The following is a 25,979-nucleotide window of genomic DNA, read 5'->3' on the forward strand; positions in this document are numbered from 1 at the left end:
ACTTGTTGAGTAAATAGGTGAATCAATGCGTTTCCATGCTGTAATACACCAGGGCTTCCCTGGTGGCTCAGATGGTAAAGAATCTGCCTGCAGTGCAGGAGACCTGAGTTTGAACCCTGGGCTGGGAAGAGCCCCTGGAGAAGAGAATGGCAACCCACTGCAGTATTCTTGCCTGGAGAGTTCCATGGACTGAGGACCTAGTGGAGTACAGTCCACTGGGTCTCCAAGAGTCTGACATGACTGAGCAATTAAGACTTTCACTTTTCACTTTCATGCTGTAATACATGAAAAGTCAGATATATTATAGGAACAGTGAATTGGGAGAAAGTGGGAACATGGCTCAGGGTGCTTTGTTGAACTGGGAATGGATTGTATTCATGATGCTATAAACATGCGCACTGCAAGCTGAGACTTGCAAATCTTTGCCAACATTTATTTCAAGAATCCTTTATTGAAAGGGGGATGGCTCCGTTTTGATAGATCACTTTCCTACTAGATTTAAGTGCCCCAGTGGCAGTGCACATTTACATTGTGTAGCCCCTGTGCATTGCATGAAAGAATAAAGGCTGTCTACCCATCTCAACGTTGTTATTGTCGTTCAGTCCCTAGGTCGTGTCATTCTTACAAAAAATAAGTTATTCGAAAGAGAATGGAGGCTTACTGAGAGAGTGTCAGGTAACTGTCGGATTTCATTCACCATCAGCGGATTACCCACTTTTCCCCATCTTGCCTTCTGTTTTTTCTTCCTTAGAATGAGCAGTCTGAATTTCCACAGACCTCACCTGTCTTTGGGTATGATGAGGTTACAGCATTAATAACTCGTCTCACTGACTTGTTGCCCACCTCTCCTTACACAAGGCCCTAGACCCTTGTTAAAGTGTCTCTGGAAGTTTTAGGACATTCCCCAGGGGCATAGCATGTGCTCCTAACCAGGAAAGTTCCGGATGCCGGGCTAGCTGGCTCTTCTCTCCTGGAGCCCTGCCCCATATTAGCCCCTGGTACCCAGGTGGCATTCCCTGGAGTTGAGTCCTCTCAGGTAGCAGTCCAGGGTTTTATTTATAGCCTCTACCCTGCTTCTCATAGGAGAAATCCGGTGATAGAATGACACACTGCTTGAAATTGCTCTCCCCTTGGGCTGAGGCTTTCTGACCCAGTCATTTGATCAGCCGGCTTCTTCCTTAAAGGAAATCCTCCCAAGAGACTCTCAGCCTCTATAGGCAGTCCTGCCAGTTGACCTGCCCAGCCTCAACACTGAGTAAAGCAGATGGAGGTAAAGCCAGGTTCCCTCCATCCTGTCGACTTGGGCCAGGTCCTCCCCTTTCTCAGTCCCAAAGTGCATTTCTCTTCCTCCCCGCATAATACTTTTTCTTTCTTCTTTTTTTTTTCCGCATGATGCTTTCTTGTGGGGGTACAGGAGAGAAAGCGGCCAGACTTTGGAAGCTCCGTATAGGTATTGTGCTGTTTAAAATTCCAAGACTAATTTCAGAGTTTACCATTTCTTACTGACTTATGACGTTTGCTTTGGTGATAAAAGCCCCCCTCACCTCCGCCCTCTCTGCCTTGCCAAAGAAATCCTCTTCCTCATCCTTTTTATTTTTCTCTTCTTGTTGTGAACATTTCCCAATGTGAGATGAAAACCCAGATCAGATAAAATTGACAGAAACCTTTACTGTGAAAGTTCAGGATGCTAATAAACAAAACAAAAGAAAACTAAAATGATAGATCACGCAGGAGAGTCACTTTTTAGTGTCCAGATGTCGTGAAAAAAAGGTAAGATCTACCTTAAATGCAGTAAGTACCCTCAGGTGTTCTGTGTCCCAAATATTACTTTCAAATATATATATATAATTATTTTCAACTGAACCACTCAGAAATGAAAAGTAACCCCTGCCCTTCTCTCTTTCGCTGCCTGGAGATAAAGCCCAGTTTGGTTTATTTCTGCCGTTCCTTTTTAAAAAATATTCCTTATATGGTCGTTTCTAAGCAGCAAAAGAGCTGTGTGATTAAAATGTCAAAAGGAGTAGGCAAACTGGCCGCTGGGAAGAGTGCACTTGGAGATTCACATAGAGGCAGGAGAGGTGGGGAGGAGGCTGCACTGCAGGTTATGGACGGAGGTGACTGAGGGAGATGCCCCCCAACCCCTGTCCGCCTCTGATGCAAGCCCCTGGACAGTGTAAGGAGCTGGCAGGAGCTCTCCTGTGCAGGCTGCCTCCTGGGTGCCTGTGTAACCACTTTTGGGCACATTTCTTGTTTCTCTCCATCCTAAGAGCCCTTTGTCTCCACGTTAGAAAGCCCCCTTCCCCCTGCATCACAGAGCAGAGGATGGGGGGCAGAGGAAGGCGGGGAAGTCAAGATGAGAAGAGATTCAGAGCTGTTATGAACTGCGTGTAGTTCATGATCGAGAACAATCCTGGTTCATCGTAAACTTTGTAAATTGGGCAGACTGGTGCCCACTCACGGCTGTAGACCCTGCTCAGCCCCTGACAGAAAGGTGGTCTTCCTTAGAGGTGCCGCCCACGGTGGGCTGTGCTCTGCATTCTTGATACCAAAGTATGGCCCGCGACTCCCGCCATACCTGGTAACCTCGTCAGAAGCTGCATCTTAAGGAGCCCCCCATGGTATCCTTATGCCCAGTTAAGCTTGACAGGTGCTTTACACCAGTGTCTTGGGTGCCCAGGAGTGATAGGGAGGGAAGGCCGCTGAGCAGGGAAGCACACTAGGCTTCTGGATGAGCCCATTTTTCAGCTAATACCTGACAGTCTTGTTTTTCAGAGACTCTTGTCTTAAACAGGAGCCAGCAAACTATGCTTTGTGGGTAATTGTTACTGTAGTATTTGATTCTGGTTAATTTGGGGGGATTAACTTGATAGTGCTTTTTTGCATGAAGGGGTGAAGTTATTTTACTTTTTTAGGTAGTTTATGCTTGTGTGTATGTAGGGCGGGGGTCCACTTAGTCATGTCTGACTGTTTGCAGCCCTTTGGACTGTAGCCCGCGAGGCTCCTTTGTCCATGGGTTTCTCCAGGAAAGAATACTGGAGTGGGTTGCCATTCCTTTCTCCAAGGGATCTTCTCAACCCAGGGACTGTACCCGCATCTTCTGTGTTTCCTGCATTGCAGGCAGACTTGGGAATGTTGAATATGTCATTGTAAACAAAAAGCTGTGGGTAGAAAGGTGCTGGGCAGTCGTTTCCCCTGGGTAAGGGTCAGGTGTTAGGGAAACATGTTTTTTGGTTTTGATCTCTGTTGATGATGAATTTGGCCACTTCATTTAGAACTTTTCCATTTCAGTGGCATAGAACTCAGTGTCACTGTGGCTTAATAGATGGCAGGTTAGTGTGAGAGCCAGTGATCACAATGGCTCCTAACTGGTGTGGCCCCTGGTCGTCCCGTCCTGTGGTCAGTCTGGTCAGCTGCCCACATCACAGACCTTGAATGCCGCTTGTCACGGAACACCGCGTGTAATGGAAACAGTAGCTCTTATCTTTCTGGAGGGTATGTACCGCCCATTAACTCTGATTCCTCAGGGTTCCTTCTTCAACCTGTTATTGGTGTTTTCTGTTAGAGTAGGATCTTTCCTTGAGTGTCTGATGATTTTAGTTTGTAAGTACAAAGTACTAAAAAGCTGACTAAACGGTAGAGGTGTGTGTGTGTGTCTGTGTGTGTCTGTGTGTGTGTGTGTGTCTGTGTGTGTGTGTGTCTCTCTGTGTGTGTGTCTGTGTGTGTGTCTGTGTCTGTAGGGAAGTGTGTGTCTTTGTGGTAGAGTGATGGATCAGGGACCCACCATTTCTTTGGGGACTTGGCTTCAACTGTGATTATGTATAGGCCTTTTCTCCTTCCAGGGAGGAATCTCTAATCTAGGGATCCCTAACCTGTAGGATATAATGCCAGATGGTCTGAGGTGGAGCTGATGTAATAATAATAAAAATAAGGTGCACAATAAATGTAATGGCACTTGAACCATCCCCAGACCATCTCTCCCAACCCCACCCACCCCACCCCCAACCTTGGTCCATGGAAAATTTTTTGTCTTCCACGAAACCTGTCCCTGGTACCAAAAAAGGGTCCTCCTTGGTGTGTAAGCTTGCTGTCAGCATTTTCATAGCAGACAGCTGGGGTAGAGGGTGTGGAGAGGTGCGTCTGGGTGGGGCCCACCAATCCACATGGAGAATTTTTCTCCATCCCTGATCTAGTGTAGCACTGAAGAATTGAGCTCTTGAATCTCCATGGTCTTGGAATTCAGCCTATCCAGGGAAGACTTCTGCATCCAGGATGAAGGAGGGAATGCTTCCTGGTTTGGGAAGGGGTTCTGGAGGGGTCTTACTTTCTTTTCAGTAGATTTCCAACCCACACTTCTGCATTCAACCCTGCCATGCCCCTGCCTTCAGAGGGGTCTGCTATCTGCTGAGCACTCCCTCCCCCGCACGCCCTTTCCCCTCCCCAGTCCTAACCTTTCTGGCTCTGCTGCGTCCATGCTCCTTGGCAGCCTGTTTCCACTTTCAGAAGTTTGGTTTCTTGCCTGTGGTTGTCTTCCTTCCCCACTGGTCTCTCTTAAATCCCTTTACTGCAGCTTTAATGGTGTTTTGAAAGGGAGTGAGGGCACACGAGCGTTCATCTGCTGTGTTTAATGGAAAGTGCCCAAAGAGTCTCTAACGAGCGATTGAGGGGGGATAGAAGAAAACCTCTGAGTTATAAATTTATCTGGTTTTATAGCATTTGAGGTTCAGCTGTTTGTGAAAAGCAATTTAAATAAAAGGATCGTGTTGGAGAGCCATGGTTTATATTCACTTCATAATATTTCAACTCCTAGTAAAAGAGGAGATCAGAAACAAGGGAGTATGAATAAAAATTTGCTGAATGTATAACCAAGACCTAGGGTTGGGTGGTGGAAGGCCCTACTGCCCTGGCCTTTTCTAGGACTGCCTATTTAATCTAGATTTCCTAGTTTTCATAAGGGCTGAATGGTGATTTGGTACGTGGGCTTCAAACCTGCATGCACCTCAAAACTGTTTGAGTTCCTTCTTTACTGTGTGTTGGCCTTGAGCAAATCGTTTCACTGATTTGAGCCTCAGCTTCCTGACCTAAAAATGGGGAAAATAGTGTTTTTCCTCCAAAGTTATTAGGACTGGATGAATTAATGTATGTAAGTCCTTACGCTTGTGTGGCTACTGACTGCAGTTTTATTGACTTTGTTACATTCTAGGTCTCGTCCCTTTCCAACCTCACTGTTCACTGTGGCAGGCACTGTGCCAAGCCTGGAAGCCAGAGACACTTGACCTCTGCTCTCAGGATATTCCCCTAAGAGCTGAAGCCTCCCTCATTCTTCTTTTAGGTCTGGGATGTACTGAAGTTTGAGTTGGAGAGGGACGGAGACCATATTTAAACCTAGGTCTGCCCAGCTCTAAAGGCTCTGCTCTATTTAAAAAATAAAAACTAATTGATTTACAATGTTATGTTAGTTTCTTCTGGACAGCACAGTGAATCAATTCAGAGGCTTTGCACCATTCAGAGGCTCTGCTCTTAACACCATCTCCTTAGTGTTGAATATCTCTTACAGTGAGGGATCGACCTTGGAATAGAACACAGTTACAGGCAAATGGATGGGCACAGATGCTTTCCAAAGGCTCTGGGTGATGTTGAGGTTCATATTCCAACCATTCCTAACAGTCGTTGTTCATCCACATGCAGGAGAACATTTTGGAAGGATGTGTGGGATAGGTGGATTACTGGGAAGTAGGTCTCTATAAGTTATTACCATTCCCTGAGGAGTTAAGGTGAACAGAAACTCACAGGTACTCCATGAGTAGAGCCTGGTTGCTGTTTTGGGTAACTTGGATCACTGGACAATAATAATAAAAGGCTTTAGCTCCCTTGAGTTCTATAAATGGAGAAGAGTGGATGAAGAGAGGAAGGTGCTTTTGACCTCTTTCACTATGAGGAGTGGTTTGGGAATCCAGAGTGTAGATCTCTTGCATTTGCCCTGGGTCTGCTTCTGCCTGCCCCGTTCAGGTTCTTCGTAGTTGCTGTCTCCTTCACTGCAAATATCTTTGTTTCCCCTCTGCTCTTCAGTCTTTCCCTTCATGCATATTTATATATGGATAGATGTGTATTCTTAATAAAATCTGAATTGTATTTTGTATACCGTTGTATAGCTGACATTTTCCACTTACTTTCCTTCTGCCCATCCCCAGTAACGCCATTTCAACCCTTAAAAACAGTCCTTTTCTGGGACTTCCCTGCTGGTCTAGTGGTTAAGAATCTGCCTTCCAATGCAGGGGAATGCAGGTTCCATCCCTGGTCAGGGAACTAAGATCCCGCATGCCCCAGGGCAGCTAAGCCGGCATGCCACAAGAAAAGGTCCTGCAGGCCTCCACTGAGACTCACTGCAGCCAAATAAATTAGTTAATTAAAAAAACTCCCTTTCTAACAGGGTTAAATCAATTAAGATAACCATATAGTTAACTCGGAGAAGGCAATGGTACCCCATTCCAGTACTCTTGCCTGGAAAATCCCATGGACAGAGGAGCCTGGAAGGCTGCAGTCCATGGTGTCGCTGAGTGAGACACGACTGAGTGACTTCACTTTCACTTTTCACTTTCGTGCATTGGAGAAGGCAATGGCAACCCACTCCAGTGTTCTTGACTGGAGAATCCCAGGGATGGGGGAGCCTGGAGGTCTGCTGTCTATGGGGTTGCACAGAGTCGGACACGACTGAAAGGACTTAGCAGCAGCAGCATGGTTAACTACTACATTAGTCATTTTAGAATCATGATTTCTAAAGTCTGAAATAATATCCTATTTGTCAAGCTCTAAAAGCTTCTTTGATCTTGTAGCCTATTTTCGGTTCTGGTACATTATAACTGGCTGGGAATTAGATTATTTTTATAGTAGTATAGACACTTTTGCAGTAAACCTTTAGGTGGCAGCATGTCTCACCATAAACCGCATTTTGAATAGAATTTCTCAGATGCATGAGATGTTTGACACAGGAGGATTTCAGAATCTGCCTGACTCCCCCTGTCAGTGTGCAGTGCCAAGGCTGAGGTCCTGGGAGGGGCCGGGCTGTGTCTGAGGGCTGAACAGGAGAGAGAACTGTAGACCCCTGGCTGTAACTCATCCTCCACCTTCTCTTAGTGATGTGAAATGTTTCCTATCTCTGTAGCCTTATTAAAAGCACACTTTAAGTATAAGGCAACCAAGGAAAACAAGAGTCAAGTGGATGATTCTGGACCAAAGTGTAATGGGATGTTTGAAAGGACTGGACAGAGTAGGCAGTGTGTTCTGTTTTTTTAAAGCAGCTTCATTTAGATATAATTCACATACCATAGAGTCCACTCATTTGAAGTGTACGCTGCAGCAGTTTTTAGTATATTCACAAGGTTTTGTACCATCACCACAACCTAATTTTAGATTATGTTATCACCCCGGACTCCCTAGCCATCACCCCTCAAGCCTGCACATCCCCCAGGCCCTGGTAACCATTCATACTCTGTTTCTGTAAATGTGCCTGTTCTGGACATTCCATTTGAATGGAATCATATATTATGTGGTCTTTGGGGACTGGCTTCTTTTACTGAGCAAAATATTTCCAGGCTTCGCCATGTTTAGCATGAATCAGTACTTCCTTTTTATTGCCCAGTGATAAGTATATCACATTTTGTTGTCATCAGCTGATGGACATTTGGCTTTTAAAGAGTAATGTTACTAAGAGCATCCGTGTACAGATTTTTGTCTGAATGTATATTTACACAGAAGTGGATTTATTGGACCATATGTGTAACCTTCTTGGGAACTGCCAAGCTGTTTTGCAAAGTGACCGTGCGTGTACATTACCACCAGCAATGTGTGATGGTTTCATGTAGCCTAATTCAGAATTTTAGATTATCTGATGATAAGTTGGGGTTGAAGAGGTGGTGAGAGAGATGATTAACAGGCTCTCTGTGTCCCCAAATTGCATGCTGGGCTGACTGCTCTGCCTTCCCTCTTCTATGTCAGCTGCCAAGAAAGCAGCCGTCTTTTCTGCCCGGCACAATTGCCATGTGTCACCAGGCTGATCAAACGCCTGCGTTCCATGGTTGCGCAGAGCATGTTAGTTACAGCCTGGCGGTTTGTGATCCTTGCCTCCTGACTTTGGGGAGATACCAGGCAACCTGATCGTCTTAGTCCCAGTTAGAGACAAATTCCAAGTTAAAAAATTCCTTCACCATGAGCCACCCAGGTCCGAACATGTCAAAATCACTTCCGTGACATATACCAAAGACAGCTGTAGAGGCTACATAGCAGAAGAGCTGCTTTTGTTTTTGCCAGAGTTTACATTCTGCGAGCTGAGCTTCCACCCATCTCTTTGGCAGCCCGATCTGGACGTTGCTGCGTCTGTACTGAGATGACCGTGTGTGTGTTCACGGGAGGGGAAGGGGCTGGCTCTTTAGGCATCTCTGGGTTCTGGTAAGGACACACACTGTACATTCTGAAGCTTTGTTTGCAGCTGGAAAAAATTAGACACACTCAGATCTTTCCCTGCTACAGGTCCTGTCAGGAAGCCCAAGTATGTGGAAAGCCCCAGAGTGCCTGGAGATGCAGTCATAATCCCGTTCCGAGACGTGCCCAAGCCAGCAGAGCCCAGTGAGAATGGTAAGGATATGTTTGCAATGATTTCCACCCTAAAGATTTTACACTGTGACACTCCACTTTTGAGGGAAACTTGAGTGCCTCTTGTGGGAATCCTTCGATAAACTGAATATATCTGGGAAGTGGTTTTCCTTGGGCAGTTAGAAAGATCTGTTAAGCTAATGTGAATTCTTTAGATTGTATACAGTGTAGGAATAGTGGTGCATAGGCATTGTTTAAGGATTGAGACTTATTTCCCGTCAATTTTGACCTCCCCAGTATGGGGGGATATAAAAAGCCAGCCAGAAGAATGCTTCCAAGATTTTTTTTTTTAAGTTCTCCATCGTTTTAGAATATTTTAACAACAGGCTTTGGCTGAAAAGCTGAAACTGTAGCTGGACAAAGCTTATAATACCTAGCTTTCGTAAAAGCACTTGGTAGCTTTTGAAAGCTGCTTATTTTTTTTAACATCAAAAGTTTTTCTTTAGAGAATGTTGAAGTAGAGACCAAAAAACCTTCCAAACTGATTGATACCTTTTCATGAAGGCACTTTATATTTTGCTTTTTTCCTTCTATCTGAAAATACATGTAACAGACAAAAGCTCTAGCATTTCATAGATATATTAATAGCACTTTATTTTTTTCATTGATTCGAGAATGGACCTGTTCGTTCCTGTCAGTGGGGGTGTTTCCCCAACTGACAACTCTAAAGTCTTTGTGTGTTTTGAATTTATATCCTATTTTGCTGCAGAAACACATGGTTAAGAATTCTGAGGAAAATGTGGAGAAGCCTATTGTACCTCCAGTATGGATACAAGTTTATGGAGTAATGATGAAAGAGAAAAGTCCCCCGTATTTCCACCTTAGGAGAAATGGCATCCTTGTCTCTCTAATTGTGGGTGGGAAAGAGTATGGCTGTCCTTTGGTTTTCTGCCACTGTGTGTGCATATCATGTGCTGGCCAAGGCGTAGTGAGGAGTGGGTGGGAAGTGTAAACTGTGATAGGAACGTGGAGTGGGGTGGTGGGGGTGGCAGTAAGGTTAAAAATCAGCTGAGTGAGGGGTTGGCAGAAAGTGAAAACCAGAAAGAGGTGTTCGGGGCGGGTGGGGGCCGAGGTGGGACCAGCAGCCCCACCGTTTTTCCTTCTGTCCAGGCACGCAGTCATTTGGCTTCTGTGAGAGATTCACACTAGGATCTGTGCTGGGGAGGGGCAGGGCGCCAGGTGTGTGGTCTTGCAGAGGGGAGGATCCGCGGTGCTGTCTGGTTAGAACAGCCAGAGAACCTACAAACACGAGGACCCTCCTGCTTGTGAGTTCACGTGTGCCGGGTGTCTGTGGGCTCATCTGTTCTCTCGTTTCTATTCTGGGTATCAAAAAGAAAATGGAAACCTGTTCCTCTGAAGTGAGTATCAATCATCTGAGTTTACTGAGCTGTCTGCCCATTTCAGACTAAGCCTGCCAACCCTTGCCCCTGTCCCCATTTGCCTGTGGAGTCCTGGTTGGTTACGCCCCTGGCATTTGACTGGTGTAGACTCCATGATATGACCCCTTGTTCCATGGGCGGGAGTCCTGCTGAGGTCCTGTATTGTGTTTAGGACTCCCTTTGGGGTAAGAATGAGGACAAATTTAGGATTTTTGTTGGGCAAAGAAATGAGGTTATAAATAGTTCCCACTGTCAACTCTTCTCCCCTTGTTCAAGGCAGAATTGACTTTCTTAGGGGAGAAGGTGTTCTTGTGCTTGGCTGCCAGCCGAGCTAAATTCAAGCACAGTGATTGATGTTGCTGGTGTAGCCAGCAGTCTTCAGACACGCTTACTCCTGAGACCCTTGCTCTTGGATTTAGGCTCATCCTTCTCAGTGGGGACTGACATTGTGACATACCTGGGCTGCGAATACATATCAGGGATTTCCAGAAGTTTGCCTAGAATTAAGAGGCAGGGTACATTTCCTCTTTTTTAGGTGTCTGGGAAAGGGGTGTAGTTCATGCTTGTGGGCATGTAGTTTTTCAAGGGTTGCCATGATGCTGGTGGGATCCCCATCAGACTTATCTGCTGGTTGATGAAGAGGTGGTTGCCTAACAAAATTTAGCTTGATAATTGCTAAAGGTTGGCATGTTTTGTAATTCCCTATAGAATCCTTTACATTTCTGTGGGGTTAATGAAGTTTGCCATATTAAAGTATAAATTTTATGTCCAGGTCATTGAATCTAAAGGCAAAGCTGGAGCAAACGGAAACTAATTGAGTCTGAGTATTCATCCAAACATGTACAGATGCATGATGAGCTAAATTCTAATTTCTAGGCTTTCATAGCAGTAGTATCACTCAAGTTTTAATTTAAACTTTGGGCTTATACTTTACATACTTCCTTTGGGCATTTTTTTAAAAAAGTCTCTAAGACACTCTTCTGGATGCTGTCAATAATAGCATTTTGGTATTCACCAGACACACGAACTATTGAAAACAGCCCCTTGTGAAATGCTTTTGAAATTTTTCATGGCTTTGTGAAATATCAGGTTATTCCTAGATGTTTGAAATTCCCTTCCCAGACTAAACTGCCTTGCTTTATGGTTGTGTGGCTCCATAAATCCTTGACTCTTAGCTTTCTGAAATTTAAAGTAAAACAAAACGAGTGAGCACTTGGAATTTATGCATTAATTTATAAACAGTTGTATTTGTAATCTGCATATTTTAGCCATCTGGGAAGTGGGATATATGATACGGCTGGTGAACATTTTTGTTAAAGCAAAGAACCTGTTTATTAAAGTTTACACTAACCTGCAAACCTTTTCATGGAAAGATTCTACTTTATTCAGTATTTTTAAATGTGTTGGAAAAACAGCATTTTTTTCTTAGTCCTCAAACAAAATATAGTCCCCCTTTTCCTGTCAAATGATCCTAAGAAGCTTATATGTAGAGTAAGTTCTTCACAAATAAGCTTCCTGTTACTAGGCCAACGTATTGTTTATGGGGAAAATGCTACCCACAGAACAATACCTCTGCCTTAAGGGAAAATTAAAATAAAAACAACAGATAAATTAGGGAGGATTATTTAACTGTAATAGTATTCAGAGCTATGCTTTTCTTGAATTCGGGGCAGCCGTAATCTGTTTAGGTTTGCTTCGATCTATCCTTGCTACTTGAGCAAGCTTTGATGGGAAAGGGTGAGAAAGTTTTAGTCTTATGAGTCATTGTTTGATGAAGATCAATCCAAAATATGATGAAACTTTTTTCCAGCCATCTGGTTAACAAGTAGCGCTAACATATTAAACAGAAGAATAATTAAATGCAGAACTATCTTACTGGGAGGAGTGAATCCTTTTTTAGATATGTTTCAGTAAATATTGGTACCTTATGTTTTTGATGACTCTATTAGACATTCAGAAAGATGTAAAGAATGAAAAAGGTATAAAGAATATGATACCTGTCTACCCACTACACAGTTTAAGAAGGGAAACATGACCTTTTTTCCTCCTGATCACATTCCTCTTGCTTTCCCAAGAGGTAACTTGGCTCCTGCTAATTTAAATTCCAGCTTCTTAGAATGGTGTTGCATCACTTGACCAATGGTTGAATAAGGTTTTAGCTCGATAGAAGTATAGAAGGGAAACATCCCTGGTATGTGTGCAGTGGAACAGAGACTGGAGTAGAATAGCCATTCGTTCTGCATTTCCTTGAATAAAAAATTCTTGTGCTGTGAAAAGAACTGTGTTGGATGCTATTTGAGATAGCCTTTCAAGCATAGATCCTTTTCTCTTGGAGCCTTAGAGTCTGGGCAGGGATTAAAGACTTATATATACAGAGTAACTATAGTGTGGGGGCGGGGGAGTAGTGTTGACTAATCTAAGCTGTGTGACAAATCCTGTGCAGATGGAGGTGCTGTGCCAGGAAAAACTTGCTTGGAGTCCTGTGCATTAAGATTCACCTGTCAGCAGAGTTTAGGATGGAGTGGGGGCAGGAAGGGGACTGCGGTCATGGAGAATGGTTAGAAAATGATTTCAGTAGTTACGTGAGAGACTAAGATCTCAAATTATCCATAGAACACGATCAGGAAAGAAGTGAGGGGTGGGAAGATTCCCAAGAGATCACAAGGATGTGGAAGTTGTGAGAGACGAAGATGATGACTTCAGAGTTTTGGGACTGCATTAAATGGACACTCAGTTTCAGGCATGTTGAGTTTGAGGTTTGGAAACATCCGGGCAAAGATGTCCTCTGAATAGCTGGAAAAATCAAATTGGGGCTTCAGAGTTCAGGAGGAAACCTGGGTAGCCTTTTGCCTAGAGTGGATGTGATGAGACAGGGTGTATTACACTAGGGAAATCAGTCCTGAGTATTCATTGGAAGGACTGAGGCTGAAGCTGAAACTCCAATCCTTTGGCCACCTGATGCGAAGAATTGACTCATTAGAAAAGACCCTGATGCTGGGAAAGATTGAAGGTGGGAGGAGACTGGGATGATGACAGAGGATGAGATGGTTGGATGGCATCACTAACTTGATGGATATGAGTTTTGAGTAAGCTCTGGGAGTTAGTGATGGACAGGGAAACCTGGAATGCTACAATCCATGGAGTCACAAAGAGTCGGACACACAGCTGAGCGACTGAACTGAACACAAGGAAAAAGGTCATTGAAAAAGAGACCTAAAAACCTTTGATATTTTATTCTTGAGCTGTGAATAACATGAAAGAAGCACAGCTAAAGGGTAGGAAAACCAACAAGACCACGCAGTATCCATGAGTTTCCCTTCTATCTGATGTGAAAGTTGTTACTTCCTTCCTTGGAGGACAGAATATGTGCCAAGGTCAAACATATACAAGAGGCTTCCGGTTCAAGATGGTGGAGCAGAAGGACAGGCGTTCATATCCTCCTGCGAGAGCACCAAAGTCGCAACTAGTTGTCGAACAGCCATCGACGGGAGGACACTGGAACCCACCAAAAAAAGATACCCTACGTCCAAAGACAAAGAAGCTGCAGCAAGATGGTAGGAAGGGCGTAATCGTGATAAAATCAAATCCTATATCCGCCGGGTGGGTGACACACAGACTGGAGAACAATAATACCAAAGAAGTTCTCACACTATTGTGAAGGTTCTGAACCCAACATCAGGCTTCCCAGCCTGGGGATCCTAAAAAGGGACTGTCAATCCCCAGGAAATATGACCTTAAGGACCAGCAGGATCTGGTAGTAAGCCTTCCAGAGGACTGAGGGAAACAGAGATGCCAGTCTTGGAGAGCACAAACAAAATTTTCCATGCACTAAGACCCAGAGGAGGGAAGCAGTGACCCCGCCAGGAGACTGAACCAACCCTGCTCATGTTGGAGGGCCTCCTGTGGAGGTGTGGGTCGGCAGGGGCACTGGAAGGTCCCCCTTGGTGTATACCCAGCTGGAGTTAGCCATTAACCCTACCATAAAGCCTGTAGACCCCAGGGCTGGGGTCAAACTCAGTCCAAACAACTACCAGGGAGGGAGCCCAACCCCACCCATTAGCAGAGAATTGGATTAAAGCTTTATTGAGCAAGGCCCTGCCGACCAGAGCAAGACCATCTCCAGTGCCTCCCATCAAGAAGCTTACACAAGCCTCTTAGTCTCCTCCATCAGAGGGCAGACAGAAGCAGCAAGAAGCACAGTGTCACAGCAGCTAAAACAAAAACCATATTACAGAAAGTTAGTCATGATGAAAAAGAAGAAAGTTATGTCCCAGATGGAGAGACAAGATAAAATCCCAGAGAAACAACTGAATGAAGTAAAGATAGGCAACTCTCTAGAAAAAGAATTCAGAATAATGATAGTGAAGATGATCCAGGATCTTGGGAAAAGAATGGAGGCAAAGATTGAGAAGATGCAAGAAATGTTTACCAAAGGCCTAGAGGAACTAAGGAACAAACAAGCAGAGATGGGTAATAAACTAGAAGGCATCAACAGAAGAATAACTGAGGCAGAAGAACAGATAAATGACCTGGAGAATAGAATGGTGGAAATCACTGCCAAAGAGGAGAATATAGAAAAAAGAATGAGAAGGAATGAAGACAGCTTAAGAGACCTCTGGGACAGCATTAAATGTACCAACATTCACATTATAGGAGTCCTAGAAGGAGAATAGAGAGAGAAAGGACCTAAGGAATATTTGAAAATAGCTGAAAAAATTTTGAACATGGGAAAGGAAATATTCAACCAAGTTCAGGAAGCACAGAGAGTCCCAGGAAGGATAAACCCAAGGGGGAACACACAGAGACACATAGTAATCAAACTGACAAAAATTAAAGACAGATAGAATCTTAAAACAATAAGGGAAAACGACAACATACAAGAGAACTCCCTTAAGGCTATCAGCTGACTTCTCAACAGAAACTCTGTGAGCCAGAGGAAGTGGCATGATATATGTAAAGTAATGAAAGGAAAGAACCTACAACCAAGAATACTCTACCCAGCAAAACTCTCCTTCAGATTTGATGGAGAAATCAAAAGCTTTCCAGACAAGCATAAGTTAAGAGAATTCAGCACCACCAAATCAGCTTTAGAACAAATGCTAAAGGACCTTCTCTAGGCAGAAAGCACAAGGAAAAGACCTACAGAAAGTAAGCCCAAAATAATTAAGAAAACGGTAATAGGATCATACATATTGATAATTACCTTAAATGTAAATGGATTAAACGCACCAACCAAAAGACATAGACTGAGTGGGTGGATGAAAACTTGTGCATATATGCACTTCCACTTACATCACTCTGCTCGACACCCCCCAAATTGTATGTAATTATTTTATATTGATAAGTTAGTCATATTCCCATTATGGCTTACAATTGTAGTTATCTTTTATTTTTTGTCTGGCTATTGATTGTGAAAGCTGATAAACATTTTTTTACTTTTGTGGTGATGTAACTATTACTCACTTAATACCATTGTATCATGATTGGTCAACAGGAAAATAATAGACCTCTATCTCACCAAAGCTAGGATCTAATAGAAAAACCCATAATCACTTTTAAAAATCCAGATGTGTATCACAATTATCTTGAAACTTTTTGAAAAATACAAATGCTCAGGTATTGCTTTTTTCTCCAGAGCTCCAGATACGTTTCTAGTGAGCAGTCATGTTTAAAAACATCTGGACTATGTGATTATCTTTTACTTTTATCTAGTTTGTTCACTTTTCTATTTCATATTCAGTGCTACCATTTCATTAGTTTATGTTCTCAATTTCCCCATCTCTTTTTTTTTAATGTTCTTTCTCAAGCCTTTATCAAGTGTAGTAGAAAAACTTTTGTATATGTATATTTATAAATATGTATAATATATATCTTAGAAAACTTAAGAATTTTTGCCTAAACTAAAAAATTATGACATTTTTATTCTACTTGTTTGACTTAGTATGAGGAGAATGCTAGATTTCTAATTAAAAAATAGATATGCAACAAAGGTTTACTGTATAGCATAGGGAACTATAGTCAATGTCTTGTAATAACCTATAATGGGAAATAATTTCAAAAATAATATATGTGTATATGTATAACTGAATCACCTTGTTGCACACCTGAAACATTGTAAATCACCTATACTTCAATTAAAAATACATATATACACACACACATACACACACAGGGAAGTCAAAAAAGGAGACGGACCATTAAAAAAAGTTATTGTGCCTAATATGGCCGTCTCAGGAGCCTTGGGCAAGTGAATGAGTTTAAGTTGTGGGTATGTGATAAAGAAATAGAATTGATGAGGGTAAACTACATCTCTTTTACCCCCAAAGAGTTGAGAAAGTAATGGAAAATGAGAGATCAGTTAGTAGGATGAAAGTGAAAGTGAAAGTGAAGTTGCTCAGTCGTGTCTGACTCTTTGCGACCCCATGGATGGTAGCCTACCAGGCTCCGCCATCCATGGGATTTTCCAGGCAAGAATACTGGAGTGGGCTGCCATTTCTTTCTCCAGGGATCCTACCCTCTAGTAGGATGAGGGTATGTGCAATTATGATTTTATTTGTTATTTTAAAGAAAGAGAATTTAGTACAGTTCAACATTTAAAGACTCTGCAAGTGTGGTACATGGACTTCTAGGCATCCCTAAGACCCTTGCAGGGGTCTGTGAAGTCACCGCTCTTTTCATAATAACACTTGATATTTCCATTTCTTTTACATTGACATTTGTGATGGTGCAAGAGCAATTGTTGGTAAAACTTCCAATGCCTTAGCACATGTCAGGGTAGGGGCACCTGCTATTATTCTAGGGCTGCATGTGGGTTTTTTTTTTTAAACACCACCCACTTGCATCAGAAATAATAGTTGACTGAAAAATGTCCTTGATGAAGCCCCCAAAACAATGAATTTTAAGCCCTGACCCTTGAATACCCACCTTTTAAATATCTGGTGAGATGAAATTGGAAGTCTGCAGAAAGTGTGTCTACTGTGTGCTGAAGTATGATGGCTGTCTGAAGGGAAAGCACATGTGTGACTCAATTGCAAGCTGAACTAGCCATTCAAAAAAAAGGAGGGAACATCATTTTTACTTGAAAGTACTCCTGACAAATCTTAGTTTTTCCAAATTGGGTAGTTTGTATATATTTTCTCAAAAAGGAACAAAATGAGCATGTCGCTTCTATGAAAAAACAAAAACAAAAACACACCTGGCAGGGTTTAGTTGCCAGTGATAAAAATTGACCTTTTGAGTGAAAATTAGGTTTGGGGGAATTTGCACCTGTCACAGTGAGTGTGATGGTTTCTCAGGATTTTTCTATTGAGATCTGTGGTGATGTTAATGAATGTGATATTTTGATGTTGTATAATAAAATGTGTCAACACTTGCAAGAGCTGCAAAACCAGTATTTTCCAAATGACCCAATACATGGTGTTACAAAATCTTGCATGGGTAAAATCCATTTGAAGCATAAAACACACCATTGGATTTTCTTTTAACAGAGTACAGAAAGTTCATTGATTCAGAGTCAACACTGGAACTGACCTTTAAGAAATTGCTACTTGTCAAGTTTTGGGGTGGTATCAAAGAAGAATATCTGTAATTAACTGGAGAGGTTCCTCCCTTTCCCAAAGACAAAGCCCTCTGAAGCCACAGTTCTTCACATGCTTCAACCCAAAGAACCTATCGCAACAGAGTGAATGCAGAAGTAGACATTAGAATCCAACTGTCTTCTACTAAATCAGATGTTAAAAAGAATTTGCAAAAATTTAAACTATGCCATTCTTAAGTAACTTTTTAAATTGAAAATATGGTGGTTGTTCTAAAAGTGTCATTTGTTAAAATGTAGTTTTTAACTTAAAATGGATTAACATAGATTTTTAAATTCCTAATATGATGAATATCATGGACATAATCCACATAAGCCTAAACTCTTTGGAGTCCTTAATTTTTAACGGTGAGCTCTGACACCAGAAATTTGAGAACCACCAGCTTGGAGAAGGAGAAAATAAAAATAGATGAGAAAATTGATTCAGAGTCTAATTGTTATCTAGACTGAAGAGGATGAGGACCAGAGAGAAAAAGGCTAATTCAGGAAACACTTTGAAAGAGGAAATGGTAAGATTTGGTGGCAGTTTCAGTGTGGGATGCATGAGATGAAAAACTTAAAGATAACTTATATGATAATGTCTCTTCAGGAAAATTAGAGATACCAAGGGAACATTTCATGCAAAAGATGGACATAATAAAAGACAGAAATGGTATGGATCTAGAAGCAGAAGATATTAAGAAGAGGTGGCAAAAATATACAGAAAAGCTGTACAAAAAAGATCTTAATGATCTGAATATTAACAGAAGCAGAAGTTATTAAGAAAAGGTGGCAAAAAAAAAAATACAGAAGAACTGTACAAAAAAAGATCTTAATGATCCGGATAACCACAATGGTGTGATCATTCACCGAGAGCCAGACATCCTGGAGTGCAAAGTCAAGTGGGCCTTCTGATGCATCACTACAAACAAAGCTAGTGGAAGTGATGGAATTCTCACTGATCTATTTCAAGTCCTAAAAGATGATGCTGTTCAAGTGCTCTACTCAGGATGCCAGCAGATTTGGAAAACTCAACAGTGGCCACAGGACTGGAAAAGGTCAGCTTTCATTCCAATCCCAAAGAAGGGCAATGCCAAAGAATGGTTAAACTATCACACAGTTGCACTCATTTCACATGCTAGCAAGGTCATGCTCAAAAAAAAGCTAGGCTTCAACAGTTCATGAGTTGAGAACTTCCAGATGTTCAAGCTGGATTTAGAAAAGGCAAAGGAACCAGAGATCAAATCACCAGCATCCGTTGGATCATAGAAAAAGCAAGGAAATTCCAGAAAAGCATCTACTGCTGCTTCATTGACTATGCTAAAGCCTTTGACTGTGTGGATCACAACAAACTGTGGAAAACTCTTCAAGAGATGGGAATACCAGACCACCATACCTGCCTCCTGAGAAATCTATATGCAGGTCAAGAAGCAACAGTTAGGACCGGACCTGGAATAACAGACTGGTTCCAAATAGGAAAAGGAGTACGTCAAGGCTGTATATTGTCACCCTGCTTATTCAACTTATATGCAGAGTACATCATGTGAAATGCTGGGCTGGATGAAGCACAAGCTGGAATCAAGATTGCCGGGAGAAATATCAATAACCTCAGATATGCAGGTGATGCCACTCATGGCAGAAAGTGAAGAGGAAGTAAAGGGATTCTTGATGAAGGCAAAAGAGGAGAGTGAAAGAATGCGCACTGATTCAAAACTCAGCATTCAGAAGACTAGGATCATGGCATCCAGTTCCATCACTTCATGGCAAATAGATGGGGAAACAATGGAAACAGTGACCGACTTTATTTTCTTGGGCTCCAAAATCACTGTGGATGGTGACTGCAGCCATAAAATTAAAAGATACTTGTTCCTTTGAAGAAAAGCTATGACAAATCTAGACAGTGTATTAAAAAGCAGAGACATTACTTTGCCAACAATGGTCTGTCTAGTCAAAGCTATGGTTTTTCCAGTAGTCGTATATGGATGTGAGAGTTGAATCATGAAGGCTGAGCACTGAAGAATTGATGCTTTGGAACCGTGGTGCTTGAGAAGACTTTTGAGAGTCCCTTGGACTGCAAGGAGATCAAACCAGTCCATCCTAAAGGAAATCAGTCCTGAATATTCATTGAAAGGCCTGATGCTGAAGCTGAATTTCCAGTACTGTGGCCGAATCTCCAGTACTGTGGCCACCTGATGTGAAGAACCGACTCGTTAGAAAAGATCCTGATGCTGGGAAAGATTGAGGGCAGGAGGAGAAGGGGACGATAGAGAGTGAAATGGTTGAATGGCATCACTAACTCAATGGACATGAGTTTGAGCAAGCACTGGGAGCTGGTGAAGGACCGGGAAGCCTGGTGTGCTGCAGTCCATGAGGTCGAAAAGAGTCGGACACAACTGAGCAACTGAACAACAATATGATAGCTGTGTTTTTGTATTGCAGACTAGAAACCCGTTATTAACAGAACTAGATCAGGTGCCTAGATAGATGCTCCTCTATAAGTAATATTTTTGGAAATTCAGGGAGGAGGGAAAGGTGATGGCTTAGGAGAGGGAGCAACCAGAAAGAAACTGGAAAAGGTTTGTGGAGAAGGCAAGGACAGCAACAGGTTTAGCACAAAGCAAGTCCTGGACAGGTAGAGGCAGAGAGGGAGGGATTTAGCATCAGTCAAGGCTGTGTGGCACTTAACGGACTTGATCAGAAGTACTGTCTTGGAAGCTTGATGTTAAGTCAGTGGTTCAAGGCTACGTGCTCGTGAATGGCCAGACATCATCAACAACACTCAGTGCTCAGTTGAGTTTGAGGAGGAGGAGAGGGGAGAAATGGTGGCATGAGAAGACTCTTAAGAGTCCCTTGGACTGCAAGGAGATCAGTCCTGAATATTCATTGGAGGGCCTGATGCTGAAGCTGAGGCTTCTCTTGGCGGCGTGATCACTGGTAATCCTGAAGGACCTCTGCAGGTCTAGTAGAGTCTGGCTTTAAGAAGAGGGAACTACTAGATGGGAAGTGAGCAGTAGATGTGGGCCAAGTTGGAACAGTTTGATACTCAGCCGAAGGAGAGAATTTGTTGTTTTGAAGGGATAGTGCGTTCAGAAACAGTTAAATTAAGGCAGGAAAATTGTAGATAGAAACGCATTTTTATGTAAGAGAAACACGTGCACATTAAATATGAATAGGGAGCTACGGGCTTCCCTGGAGGCTCCTCCGGTAAAGTCCTCACCAGCAATGTGGGAGACCTGGGTTCAGTCCCTGGGTAGGGAGATCCCCTGTAGGAGGGCATGGCAACCCACTCCAGTATTCTTTCCTGGAGAATCCCATAGACAGAGGAGCCTGAAAGGCTGCAGTCCACGGGGTTGCAAAGAGTTGGACATGAGTGAGCAGTCGACTAAGCACAGCACGTGAAAACAGAAAGTGAAGTAACAATAGTGAGAAAGTGGGCTCCTAGTGTTAAATTTGGTAGAAATAATGATCACCTTTGATACAGTGTGTTATTTCAAAGATAATTGGTTTATTAGGTATTGCTCGTATTTGTTTTGAACTTCATAGTCAAAAAGAAATGGATGATGGCTGCTTCCAAGATGGGGAAATTGAGGTTTGGAGAGGCTCACCCAGGAAGGAGTCCAGAATAGCTTTAGTGTGGAGTCCTTTCCTCTGAGCCTGTGGGGGGAAGGTAGAGGGGGCACACACAGGTTTGAAGTTAGGATGGCGGTAACTGGGGAGACAGTCACTTTGTGGACCGTACCTGGATGTTGATGCCCTAAATGTGATCCAGTAAGTGTGAATAGTTAGAAGGAGCCAGGCAGGGAGTGATTGAAGAAATCCCCTTTGCTTTTTTCCACATGGTTATTCCACATTGGTTTGAAAGCAAGGATTGCCTGAGAACATTATTGGGAGGACAATCACTGTCAGCTTACCTATGGGATCCTAGGGAGTATGAGGCTGATTACTCTCTCAGCTTCAGATACAGCCATCATAAATGTGTTGGATATTTATTGGGTTGACCAAAAAGTTTGTTTGGATTTTCCATAAGATGTTACAGAAAAACCTGAACAAATTTTTTGGCCAACCCAATAAATGTATGAGATAGCAGAGCATTGCTAAGAGATGAGGTCTTTCTCTCCAATCCTCAGCCCATTTGTATTGGGTAAGGTAACCCCATAATTGATGAGTGATTTAGTATTAACCACATGAATGGAAATAGACCCTCTAGAGTATCCCATTTGGATTTTGGTGTGGAAGTCGTTTTGGAATTGTTAGCTCAAAGAAAATTCTTTCTGACTGTTCAGATCTCAGTATCTGGTGACTGACTATGAAAGGAGAAATGCATTTCCATTTCACAGTCACGGGTATCAGTGTGTGCTCCCGGGCAGCTCGTCTTCCCCAAAATGGCACTGTCATACTTCACCCAGGAGTCCTTCTGCCAGAATGAAAAGTTCAGCAAGAGAGGGCCCTGTGCATTAGGGAAGGAAAGATGAAGACAGCTTGATGTGGATTAAGAAACTCAGACTGTAGGGGACTCCTGAGGAGAAGGTCGCTAGGATGACATTTTAGTAGAAAGAATAAGATGAAAAGACAGTTGGAAAGCTTTTGGAATTGCAGTGGCTTAATGGCCGAAACTTCAGTACAGAACGTCTGTTCATTCATCCCAAACCCGGGTAGAGTTTTGGAGCTTTGGTAACAACAACGTTCAGGTTGAACAGTTAAGAGAACAAGTTGATGATGAGTTTGGATGTCCTTTGTGTATCTGGGCAACTGCGACGGCCACTGCTCCCCAACTTGCCAGAAGGGGGATAGTTTGGATGACTAGTTGTCTTTGAATTTGTGTGTACACACACACACACACACACACAGACACACACACTTAAACTGAAAACCTTGACAGCCTGGTGTGAATCTGCTATCCTAACCTGCCCCGCTGCAGGCCCTACATGGGATGCTGGTCTCACAGTTGACAGTTGTGGTCCTGTTTGTCAACAGAGTGGATTTTGTGGCAGCAGCTGCCAACTGGGAGTCATTTCTGGCTCTTTCCTCAGAGTGTTTCAAGTTGAACTAGAAGGTAGACATTCTGGGGCAAGTCACAATTGGGTCACAGTGCAGAGATTGTTTTGAACAGAAAGGGGGGTGTGGAGTAGGGAAATGGCTGAGTTCTGGCCGCTCCCCCACTTCTTCCCCTTTCCAGCTGCATCCTGTTCTCCCTGCAGTCCAGCTGCCACCTAAGATAAACTGGCTGCCCTGCTAGAGCCTAAGGGCAAGGAGGGTGGCACCGGTCCTGTTCTGAAGTGGTCCAGCCCTTGGGTGTGCCTGGGCTATGCTGCTTTGGTTGGGTTCCTGCTTTCCTTTCACCAGTGCCCATGTATCTTAAGAGTCAAAATGTGGTTGGAGATCAGCGGTGGGAAGGAATCTTCTGTAGGGTGGCTTTCAGGGTGTGGTTGGGCCGCCCTGGGGTGGCTCCCTTACCCCTGTCATTGGCTTGGGGCCACTGCTCTTTCATGTTAAGAGTTTATCGCAAATGATCCAGAAACATCAGGGCTCTTTCAACCCACAACAATCAAGTCTCAGTTAATTTTACCCCTGCAGTATGCTACAGCAAATGAAAAACATCCAGGCTGGGAAACAGCTGTTCTCACCCTAAACATTGGGAGCTTTTGAGAGCAGGCAAGGGCGGGGGGTACTTTTCCTTCCCTAAGAATACAACTAATTTAACTTCCCTTGTAGCTACCATCCTGCAAGCATGACTTAGCAAAACTGATAATGTGGGTGAGAATAATAAAGTTGGTCTTTCTCAGCTCTGCTTATATTGTCTTTTGTATTTTCTTACAAAAAGCAAAGTTAGCATTGAACTTTGGTGATGATACTGTGTCACAGGTAATATTTCAGATTTTATTTTTCCTCATTTTATGTTTCTGTAACCTATTACCCATTATCTGCAGATTTCCACATCCAGGGAACGTTGGTTCATGAATGTATGGATCTAGGTACCTAGACAATTAACAGAAAGCAACAAAACATGAAGATGAATGACTGTTACAGGTTGCTTGTTGTTCTTAAGTTCTAACTGTGTAAGCACAGTTGCTTTATACGTTATTTCGTTCCCTGATGGAAGCTGGGCTGGCTTAAAACTGTAAGAGAGGTGTTGGAATGAAGTGAATATCATCTTGTTGACCATCATTAAGTCCCCTTAGAGTTTGGATACAAGATTAACATACAGCTCAACACTTAAATCCAACAATGAAATTCTCTTGAGTGCACAAAGCACGATGACCAACCTTAAGGAGACCAGAGGAAGGCATGGCTTCCACACATGCCCTGTGACTGTCAGGTGGAACATGCTTCCAGCGTGGCTATGGAGTGTGCTGAAAGCACATCCAGGTTTTCTACGTCTCCTCATGGACAGCAGGGTGTACTCCTGGGGCCTGTCTCTTGGGACACAGTTTACTGGGACTTAAGATCTTTGTTTCAGCATGAATCCCTGATGACTGACCCTTGGGTTTGAATCCTGGTTTTGACTTGCACTCCTAAGAAGTGTGCACAGATTGACGTGGTTGTGCCCCTGCCTTGCTCAATGAGAGCTTGCATTTCAGTTTCCCTCCAGTGTCCAAGTGACTCTGCTAGCATGCCACTTGGGTTTTCCTTTATTTCAGCTTTCTGTGGGCATTGGACACACAGTGTCCTTCAAGAATAAGATAAAGAGTAGACCTTTTCTGCCTTTGGTGTCTCAGGTACCCATTTCTCATGACGTGGAAATAGGACTTGCTATCAGATAATGATACTGTACCTTTGGATTCGGGTCAACAGTTTCACCCTGTGCATTTGGTTTTTCCCTTTCACTATTTTCTTAACCTGTCACAGTCTCTTAATTAGAATGTATTGCTAAGGGACAGGCAGCCCACTGTCAAACTTTGTGCCTTTTATAAAAATACACAAAAGCACCAGACAAGCAGCTGTAATGCCAAGTCCTCCAGATGCGATACTGAAATTCCCGAGAGGGGTGTCTTCATTGTTTTCTTTCTTTGTTCCAGAAGCAAAGGCCGATAATGAACCGAGCTGTTCGCCGGCAGCTCAAGAACTGTTGACAAGGCTGGGATTTTTACTGGGAGAAGGGATCCCAAGTGCCACACATATAACCATTGAAGAAAAAAATGAAACCATGGTAATGCCCGAGGAAGATACTGCATGTCATATCTGCTTGGAGGATGAATGACGGCATAATTGTCTTGCCTCCTCCCCAAGTGGGGAAGTTGTTGTTCAGACCAGATGAGTCTGGGCCATTGTTTATTGAAATTCATTTCAACAGTTTGTTTGTGAACCTTTGTAGTAGGGAGTGGGGAGAAGCAGAGGGTGCAGACCTTACAAAAATGTCCACATTAACCTTTTGGTCACCACCCAGAGAAGAGTAACTGAACTGAAGTGGCTGAGAGAATTCCTTAGGAATGATACTACTTTTATCTTTATAGCACCATTCTTTTCATCCAGCTGCTTTGGTACGCACTTTCCTGTGCCCTTTTTTTTTTTTTTTTTTTTTAATTGGTTGAGACTTTGGAGGGTCAGTGGGGTGAGGAAAAGATTTATAGGAGATGAATGGAAACAAAATAAAATAAGATCAAAAGGTTCATCTTCGGAAGAGCACTCCCCTTCCTAGGGAGCGGTAGCCTGCCACATCCGAGATGAGAAGTGTACTTCTGAATAGCAATGAGGGGCCAGAGCCTCTGCCCCTTCGAGGGTCTCTGCGAGGGTGTCAGGCGTTGATTGAGATCGCAGTGGCCACCAGTCTCCGTCCCTGGATCACAGAGCCCATAAATCTTCCAAAAATTGAATCGGGTTGTGGTGCTCGTGATACATTACAAAACCAGAGTTCCCAGATTTTCCACACAGAGGTCAAAGAACCCATTTGTCTTCTGCAGAGTTTGAATGAAAGGAAGTCTGCCTGTTAGCTGTTTCTGCCTTACAAATGTTCATTCCCACTAAATGATTTCCAAGACTGCCCTCTTAGGAAAAAAGATCACAGGGAGGCAGACAGAACTAGGGAGATTTCTCTATTCCCACTAAATGATTTCCAAGACTGCCCTCTTAGGAAAAAAGATCACAGGGAGGCAGACAGAACTAGGGAGATTTCTCTATTCCCACTAAATGATTTCCAAGACTGCCCTCTTAGGAAAAAAGATCACAGGGAGGCAAACAGAACTAGGGAGATTTCTCTATTCCCACTAAATGATTTCCAAGACTGCCCTCTTAGGAAAAAAGATCACAGGGAGGCAGACAGAACTAGGGAGATTTCTCTATTCCCACTAAATGATTTCCAAGACTGCCCTCTTAGGAAAAAAGATCACAGGGAGGCAGACAGAACTAGGGAGATTTCTCTATTCCCACTAAATGATTTCCAAGAC

The 25,979-nt window shown here is 43.1% G+C and overlaps 1 protein-coding gene across 5 annotated transcripts in view; it reads left to right on the top strand.

Moving 5' to 3' along the window:
* The window catches only part of TANC1 (tetratricopeptide repeat, ankyrin repeat and coiled-coil containing 1), a 245,508-nt gene that overhangs the window by 144,678 nt on the left and 74,851 nt on the right, over window positions 1-25,979 (top strand). For 3 of the 5 annotated variants that reach the window (XM_018063379.1, XM_018063386.1, XM_018063393.1), the window contains 2 exons: window positions 8,524-8,628; window positions 24,615-24,745. In XM_018063379.1, the coding sequence (XP_017918868.1) occupies window positions 8,524-8,628; window positions 24,615-24,745 (236 nt within the window). The remainder of the gene's footprint in view (window positions 1-8,523; window positions 8,629-24,614; window positions 24,746-25,979) is intronic. The other 2 variants (XM_018063384.1, XM_018063391.1) reach the window with 1 other exon arrangement.

The sequence above is a fragment of the Capra hircus genome, chromosome 2 (genome assembly GCF_001704415.2).
Source record: "Capra hircus breed San Clemente chromosome 2, ASM170441v1, whole genome shotgun sequence".
Lineage (NCBI taxonomy): Eukaryota > Metazoa > Chordata > Mammalia > Artiodactyla > Bovidae > Capra > Capra hircus.